Source organism: Propithecus coquereli, unplaced genomic scaffold (assembly GCF_000956105.1).
Source record: "Propithecus coquereli isolate 6110/MARCELLA unplaced genomic scaffold, Pcoq_1.0 Scaffold30, whole genome shotgun sequence".
Classification (NCBI taxonomy): domain Eukaryota; kingdom Metazoa; phylum Chordata; class Mammalia; order Primates; family Indriidae; genus Propithecus; species Propithecus coquereli.
This window is the reverse complement of record NW_012148619.1, coordinates 6,162,098-6,171,465: the sequence shown is the minus strand read 5'-3', so window position 1 is coordinate 6,171,465 and position 9,368 is coordinate 6,162,098. Positions and strand designations below refer to the sequence as shown.

Below are 9,368 nucleotides of genomic sequence, written 5' to 3'. Positions count from 1 at the left end.
ACGAATGCCTACTATGTAGTAATGAATATTCAGGCATTAGGAATGCAGGTCTGAACAAGCCGGCCCTACTTCAAGGAGTCTGCAGAGCAGTGGGAAGAAGAGGATGTCCACAGTGGGAAGTGCTACAATTAGGGTAAGCAACAGGTACAGGGAAGCCAGGGAAGGAAATTCCCCACACATTCAGGTGTGGGCAGTGGTCTGGAAAAAGTTCCTGAGAGAGCTGCAGGAAGAGAATGTGCAAAGGTACGGAAGTAAGAGAGAACACACAATAGGCGAATGGGGAAAGTTTAGGATGGGTAGAGCCCTAGGAGCAAAGGCCTGAGAACCCAACTGCAGAGCTAGGGGAGCACCAGATTCCATAGGGTTTTGAGCACATGGGGAGGAGTTTGTCCTTCATTTTGATGGCAACCAGGGGGCCACTGAAGTTCTTTAAGCAAGGGAGTGACATGATGTGATTTTCATTCTAGCTACAACTTTGATAGACTTGGAGAGGAGCAAGGCTGGAGGAGCAGTGTGTGCAAGGACTGGTTAGAAAATGATTGATGTGAGCAATGGCAGTGGTCTGAAGTCAGATAGTATAATAAACAACTCTGAAGTACTTGAAAAATCCCACAGATGAATTCTGTTTTACTAATAATAACAGTTGTAAGTTGGTGCAGATGGAAATCGACTTTTGTTGCCGAGCCATTCCCTGAGCAAGACAGAGGACCGGAGTGCAGAGTCCTGTTGACACTGTTACATGCTGCTGCTGCAGCTTACCCTACTGCTGGTGAGAACTCCTCCCTGAGAAGCCTCTTAAAGATCGAAGATATTGCTTTAGTTAAACATATAGATGTGGCCCATATCAACCTTTTCATGGAAACTGGTCTCATCTAACAGATAATACCCCTCCATGGGTGTCCTGGAGCATAACAAGGATTTTTAACTCAAGCACAGCAGACCACTGTCAAGCCCAGTGAGCAGAACTCACATTTTAACGTTGGGAAAGCTGTTAGCCAGGCTGGCCTCAGAGAGTGGATGCTATGGAAGACAGGGTAATAAAAATCAAAATCCGCCACGGGATTTATTCTACCAAAATGACTACACTAAACAAAAGGCAAGGAGAGGTCTGAGAAAAAGGGTTTGGCATTCGAATTGATTTGGCAAAATTTCCTGGATGCCAATCAGAGAGTATCTTGAGTTTTGCCAGGGAGTCTCCGCAAGATCCACTTCCTCACACAGACTTGCTTGTATTGAGAAGTGTTACTTAAGAGTCCAATTGGTATCCATCCTGATATTGTAATCAAAGTCACAGATTCCAACCTCAAGTTCACAGTGGCTGCTTAGCAAATATCACCAAGGTCAGTTTTGAGGGTGCATCCAAGGGCAAGCCTCTCACTGACTGAATAGGAACAGAGACAGCCTAGCTGATTCCATTGCTAATTTCATCCCTCAGTGGTGAAGATAGAAAAGAACCATAACAATGTCAGAATTCCATGTCTACACTAAAAACACCATGGAGCCCAAAGTGCCAACCATGTATGTCCACAGTGTCCTAAGGAAAGATCGTCCTGCAATGTTGCCAATATAGGAGAGCTGTGTGTTTTATCTTGTATCTCTGACATCCTGATCTAAAGAAATGAATAGAAAGAATTCAATTTTCATTCAGTTTTCTATCAGAAGACACAAAGAAAGTAATTCAGATGGTAGAGTGACCCTGGAGATAAAAGAAATATAAAGAGAAGGCAGGAAACAGAGCTATGAAGCAGCAGGAGCCATGAGTAGGCAGGTGCCTACTCATGTGTTAGTGGACAACAGAAGAGCACGTGGAGAAGTAGAAAATTCACAGAAGGAGCAAGAAGCACAGAGAAACAGGAGGTCAAGAGCAGGAATGGCAGAACACTGGGGTGACCACTGGGACACAGACAGGCAAATGTCTTGAACAGAGACTGCCATGAAGCCTGTTTACTGGGCTAGCCTGTGCCTCCTCACCTCCATCACCAGAGGTAAATTGAGTGTGTCTGTAACTGGTAACCTGAACAAGTTTAATTTAATAAACTATGTCTGCTCCAACTTTCATATTAGTTTCCTTTAATGGCTTCCCACTCCACTTTAAAAAAAAAAAAAACAAACTCCTTAGCACTACCGACAAGGTTCTCACCCCTCCCACCTCAGCTCATGCCTGCTACTCCAACATTCTAGGCCTATCCAAGCAGCCATACCTATTGCACTCACCTTTGCATGCCCAGCACCCAGAACAGTCCTGGTCCCTTTATTTATTTATTTTTTTAATATAAAAGTGAATTCGTTCTTTGAAGAAAAGTGGCTCTTAAGCACTTGAAATATGGCTAGTCTGAATTGAGATGTGCTGCTTACAGCACAGGATAAAGAAACCTTAGAACAACAACAACAAAGAAAATATGTCTCAATAATTTATACTGATTATATGTTGAAATGATAATGCTTTGGATATATTGAGTTAAATGCTGTATTAAAATATATTTCACACATTCTTTTTACTTTTTCTAAAAATGTGGCTACTAGAAAATTTCAAATTACTTGTGTGGCTCCCATCATACTTCTATTTGTCGACAGCGCTATTTCATTTTTTTGTAGAGACTTGTAATTTTTATAGAGGTCTCATTATTTTGCCAAGGCTGGTCTTGAACTCCCAGCCCCAAGTGATCTTCCCTCCTTGGCCTCCCAAAGTACTGAGATTACAGGTATAAGCCACTGTGCCCAGACATTCCTGCTATTTTAGACCTTCCTTCAGTATCTTGATCAGGCCAGGCTCTTTCTTGACTGTTACCTCTGCCTGGATTCTGTTCCCTGCCATGACCCTCACCCGGTTTTTTCCATTTGGAATGGCTGATTCATTCTCTTTTAGCTTAAATGTCACTTTATTATGGAAGACTTTAAGTGTGTCATGCATTAAGTAAGTTCCCCCACCTCCCTTCCAGTTATTCTCTAACTCAGCTTGGTTTCCTCATAGGACTTAATATAATTTATAATTATTTCATTTATTGCATATAATTATGTTATATGATTGCTTAACTTCTGAGTGTCCCCCCAACACATAGCATGAGCCCCACTGGGATAGGGAGATCACATCTGTTACATTCATCTTTGCATGCCCAGCATCTAGAGCAGAGCGGGGTGGTGGGGAGGCGGGGGGAGAGAGCACGCAAGTGAGTGCATGTGAGTGAGCAGGGCTATATACATAAAATAAGTCTTTGAAAAACTAATTTTCTTTATATTTCTGTCTTCTAAGAAAAGTGTCTGTCTCTCAACCTATATGGATGGGCAAGAGAACTCTCTCATTTGCAGGGCAAGAGAACTATCTTGAAAGTTAATTTTTCTAAGAGCACTTGTTACTATTAATAAACTGGAATAATATCGTGTGGATTTTCTCACTCTTAGATGGGCCTGCCCCAGCGATGCAGGTGGCTCGGACATACACATTAACTAGACGTAGGGCAAACAGAACAGAGAGGTTTAGCCTTCCTCCTAGTAAGCAGCTCCTTCATTGGAAAAAGGGCAACTATGAAAAACAGGAATCGTGCCCTTGCTCCAAACCTCTCCCTCTTTGTACATATAAAAAGAAAGAAAACTCCAGGAAGCTGGTTATCTTCCCCATCCTATGCTCAAAATTGCTCCTTGATAGATGTACCATAGCATTGACATTATTCCTATGACCTTTCAAAAGGCAAGATTTTATCAGTACTGAAGGCTGCTTAATTAACATGGAAAGTTTCAGCACCTCAAACTCACTTGTTTAGCCTTCCAATGTCTAGGTCCTAGCTATAATCTCTGGGAGGTTAGTCCTGACTCAAGACCATTTCCATCATTTCTTAAGGAAATGATGTTGAGAAAACATGAGGACACTTAGATTCAAACCCTCACACACACAACGAAAGCTTTGTTGTCTGCATAGTTCTTGAATGCAAGGGTAAAACACAGACAGTGTTCCTGAACTTATGGCTAGGGCCATGCCCCACTGATAGCAAACAACGCTATCCTGACAGACCAAAACTCCCAGCCAAGTTTCTCAAAGAGCAATCAGCTACCACACTTCTTTCCAGGTATGAGTTAAAATGCAGATTCCTTCCACCACCTGAGGCATACAGATTATAGCAACTGCCGGGATCAAGCCTGGGAATCTGCGCTTTATCAAGCTCCCTAGGTGTTTCTTGTGCACTAAAATTTGAGAATCATATTAGGGAAGCATGCTTTGCCAATCCATAAAGGATTTTTATTTTTAAATGAAAGATGGGATTTAAAGGCTCTTAGAGTAGAAAAGCAGGAAAAGCTGAGGAGAAAAGTCCAAAAGGCAGGGAGGAAGAGGAAGGGAGGGAAGACGGGAAAGAGTGATGGAAATGAGAACAGAGATCTAATCAAATCTTAGATGTTTGAGGGCACTAACCTAGGAGCCCTGGGAGGTTCCTTCCTCTCATTTACCTCTCTAGCATAGTCTGCAGGGTTATTTAAGGACAGTGTGCCTTTGGGCAATTTTCTTTAAACATAGCTGCCAGTGGTGGCACCTAGAGACTGACCACAAAACTGCCTCAGTTGGTCTGACAGAGCTGACATTCTTGAGCATCTGTACCTGGGCTAAAACCCCAATATCAATTCCCAAGGTTGAAGCTTCAACTGTAGGACTGACAGGCTAGGACCTAATGGGTCCAGCAGCTTGACTGAACCTTATATCTACCCACAAGCCAGCAGAGGGATATCACAGACAATAAGTGATAGCACCTCCAATCCAGAACCACCATTTTGCTGGCCATGTAAATAAAATTTCCTGTCTTCTTTCTTCCTCTCTCCTCCAATACAGTTGCATCGTGGGCATGAGCACTTCTCGCTCCTCATCTATTTCTATTTGCACATATGCTACAGGGTGACAGCCTATTGATAGTAGTTTCATATTACAGACTCGTAGAATTAGAAAATGCTACAGCTGGCAGTAAGGCACCGACTGAATATCCACGGTTACGAGATCAGTCCATTTACTTTCATCAGCTTTCGCCTGAGTGGTCTTTGTTGATCTTGCTTTGCAGTTGCTCATGGTCATGCAGACCTAAACCAAGCCATTTACGCAGAATTCTAGTTTATTGTGTTGAGAACGAAACTGCTGCTTTCTTTCTGCTTACCTAGTCTGGGGTGGGCGGTGGTGAGTATGAGATGTGTTCTGAGCCAGGAGAGAATCAGAGCCATTGGTTTAATAAAAACAATTGAGAATCACTGTTGGGTATAAATTTCACATAACTGAGGACATTTGCATTTGATTTTGTGATGATCTAGAATAACACAGACTTGTGTGTTTTGATCATTCCCTTCCAAATCATGCCAGAAAAAAATTGCTGCCACGGTGAATCACAAATCTCTCAATGATACTCAGCACACCTGGGCTGTTATTGAAGGTTAGCTCACAAATGCTGCAATAGCCACTGGCCACAATTTCTAAGTGATTCTCTGGCAAAAGAGAACAAATTTATCTTTTTGTTGTTGTTTGATTGATTGTTGCTTTGTTTTCTTGATTAGCAAAACAATATTTAGTTTCTATGAACAATGAAGAAAAAAATGGAAATTCAGGGTTATCACCCTTCAAAGCTACCTTTGCATTTTGAATTATTACTAATGTGTCCTGTTTTACAAAACTGATGTAAGTGCCCAGATAAAATATATAAATATTTATTTAAATATATAAATTTATAAGTACTGCCAGTTAATCTCAAAACGTTTGCCAAACTTTCAGGCATATTTCTTTTAGTTACCTTGCTTAGAAATACGCAACATCACCCCAACACTTAATCAGGGAACAAAAGCTAGAGGTGGGCAGAAAAATCCAGTTCTCCTGAGGACAATCACAAATGCTGGTATACTGATGATTAACATCTGGATCACCTTAAGAGTGTTTGTGAATCAGCAGGAAATAAATTTCTGGAGAAGGCCATGGACTTGGGGGTAGTTGCTTTAGTAGTTAATAATAAATGGTTTTCAGTTGATAGAAAAATATTGAAATCTGACTTATATACACGAAGTAGATTCAAATTTGATAAACATGTCCCCAAAGGAAATTACTGGGTTTATTAAAAGCCTAGGATGGCTGCACAGACTTGCAATAGTCTTATCCTATAGTCTTTGCCAAAGGTGGAGAAACTGCTCCCCAGTCCGCCTTTCAGCCAACCAAAGATGAGGGTCAGTAACAAGGAAAAAGCAAGTCTGTTCTCAGTCTAAGTTAAAAGTGGCTATGAACTACCGAGATACCCTGGGCCAGCTGTCGTCCACAAAGTAAGTGTTGTTGCCTTGCTGGTAAAATGTGATGTGTTGATGACTGTTATATTACATCTAAAATCCCATTTACTTTTAATAGAAAAGTTCAGTTAAGACTTTTGCCTTATGTCTCCTGGTGCTTGATACAGCGTTGTGTGATATTACCAATTTTCGCTTCAGGCATATTCGCATGCAAGAGCGAAGACTTCACAAGAATTTGCACATTTGATCCAGGGTGAAATTATGCCATTTTCATAGCAAAATCAACTTTTCCCTGGCAGCAAAATGATACGTACTTTTACACCTAGAGAAATGCCTTTATTTTCAAAGAATTCTGAAGATAATGTTGTCCTTTTTTTTTTTATTTCAGCATATTATGGGGGTATGGATGTTTAGGTTACGTATGATAATGTTGTCTTTATAGGGATTGTGATCAAGTCGTTCTAGGGAGAGGCCCAATTGGTAAGAGTCTTGTTGGCTCACTTTCTGACTGGGAGCAAGTTCCTTAATCCTTCTTGTTTTGGCCTTATTGTTAAAAAAGAAAAAGCAAAATAGAAGCCACACACAATCTTTTTCTCCTATGTGGCACAAAACTGCTTTGGAATACGTCCACATTTCTAACATCATTGTTACACATAGAGAAAATGTCTGTAAAAGGGCAAATTGCTGTTGATGTAACATGTGAAATTTCATTTCAATGTGCTTTGCTTTTAGTGGTGTCGGAGGCAGTAGGAATTTATTCATGGAGCCCTACTGATTTGCAGACTGGGAGTAAATACCAGGCCTTTTGCAGTGATTACCAAGAGCCCCCTTCAGTAGAAATGATATACTGCCTTCCTACATCACATTAAAGTGGAGGATTGAGGAGTGAGCCCAACTGAGCCATTCTGTACACACCTAGCCAGGTTGCAATTTATATTCAGACAGAGCTGTGAGTGGCTTTTGGAGGACAAGCGGGAGGAAGAGCATTTCTCTGGAATTTTTCTACCAGAAGCAGAAACCAAACTCCGATTTGTTACTGTGATGCTTTGAAAAATGGTTCTTTCTTCTTCTCAGAAGAAATTAGCAGGTAAATTCTTCTCTTCCTGTAGGATTGATACCTAAGACTGCTAAGGTTCTCCCTTCATCCCTTTTTAAAAAATAACCCTCATATGATTTTTCTTTCAAATAATACATATATCCTTTCCCTAAGTTTTTGTATTGAGGACTTAGTCTATGACTTTTCATTTCTGACAATATGCCAGGAATTACCCAGCTTCATATCTCATGAACAACATCTAACTGTACCACACAAAGGGTCCTATACTGTTACTACAGGTGGAATTGAAGAGAAATTGGAGGAGAAAAGATCAATTCATGTGGCATTTGGTGGTCACCAGCCATTTCAGTTTTATTCAGTAAATGCAGGAATTTAAAATGGAGGTTTTAAAAATATGGTTGAGCCAGAAAATGTCATTTGGGGGCAAATTTAGTGTTAAGTGGTCAAAAAAAGTCTATTGTGTTATGAAATATTATATATATAATATAACATGTAAGCTGTTTGACCCTGTGAAATTATATTTCAATAATAACTGGTAGTTTCCATTTTTTTCCTGGAAGAAAATACACCTAAGATATTTTATTGGCATTATTATGTCTAATTTTGTTGCATTTCCAAGAACAGATTTGAGGCATAAAATGCCACTTTATGTAAAAGGTACCAACTTTTAAAAGAGACTGCATGAAAATAAAAGGAATAAATGATCATCATGTCATAACAAGCATACGAGTATATACACATCTATACCAGCAAAAACAGCACAAAATCTGATGATTCTGATAGCAGTTAACTGTGGAGATGTACCAGAGATAGCAGTTTTGTGGATGGCACAATGTCTGTGGCTTGTGGGCCCTGTTGCCTTTGGATTCTGGCATAATTTGCTCTGACCTCCAACTGTTGCTTTAACTCTGTTAAAAAAAAATATATATTGAGAGATAAGTCAATGTATCAATATTTAGTTTCTATGAACAATGAAGGCTCTTTCTTGACTGTTACCTCTGCCTGGATTCTGTTCCCTGCCATGACCCTCACCCGGTTTTTTCCATTTGGAATGGCTGATTCATTCTCTTTTAGCTTAAATGTCACTTTATTATGGAAGACTTTAAGTGTGTCATGCATTAAGTAAGTTCCTCCACCTCCCTTCCAGTTATTCTCTAACTCAGCTTGGTTTCCTCATAGGACTTAATATAATTTATAATTATTTCATTTATTGCATATAATTATGTTATATGATTGCTTAACTTCTGAGTGTCCCCCCAACACATAGCATGAGCCCCACTGGGATAGGGAGATCACATCTGTTACATTCATCTTTGCATGCCCAGCATCTAGAGCAGAGCGGGGTGGTGGGGAGGCGGGGGGAGAGAGCACGCAAGTGAGTGCATGTGAGTGAGCAGGGCTATATACATAAAATAAGTCTTTGAAAAACTAATTTTCTTTATATTTCTGTCTTCTAAGAAAAGTGTCTGTCTCTCAACCTATATGGATGGGCAAGAGAACTCTCTCATTTGCAGGGCAAGAGAACTATCTTGAAAGTTAATTTTTCTAAGAGCACTTGTTACTATTAATAAACTGGAATAATATCGTGTGGATTTTCTCACTCTTAGATGGGCCTGCCCCAGCGATGCAGGTGGCTCGGACATACACATTAACTAGACGTAGGGCAAACAGAACAGAGAGGTTTAGCCTTCCTCCTAGTAAGCAGCTCCTTCATTGGAAAAAGGGCAACTATGAAAAACAGGAATCGTGCCCTTGTTCCAAACCTCTCCCTCTTTGTACATATAAAAAGAAAGAAAACTCCAGGAAGCTGGTTATCTTCCCCATCCTATGCTCAAAATTGCTCCTTGATAGATGTACCATAGCATTGACATTATTCCTATGACCTTTCAAAAGGCAAGATTTTATCAGTACTGAAGGCTGCTTAATTAACATGGAAAGTTTCAGCACCTCAAACTCACTTGTTTAGCCTTCCAATGTCTAGGTCCTAGCTATAATCTCTGGGAGGTTAGTCCTGACTCAAGACCATTTCCATCATTTCTTAAGGAAATGATGTTGAGAAAACATGAGGACACTTAGA

General features: G+C 40.4%; 1 protein-coding gene across 1 annotated transcript in view; it reads right to left on the bottom strand.

Annotated features, from left to right (window-relative positions):
• Positions 1-8,077: 8,077 nt before the first annotated feature.
• The window catches only part of DCDC5 (doublecortin domain containing 5), a 157,259-nt gene continuing 155,968 nt past the window's right edge, over positions 8,078-9,368 (bottom strand). Inside the window, exon 19 of the mRNA XM_012649549.1 lies at positions 8,078-8,199. Coding sequence (XP_012505003.1) covers positions 8,078-8,199 — 122 coding nt within the window. The remainder of the gene's footprint in view (positions 8,200-9,368) is intronic.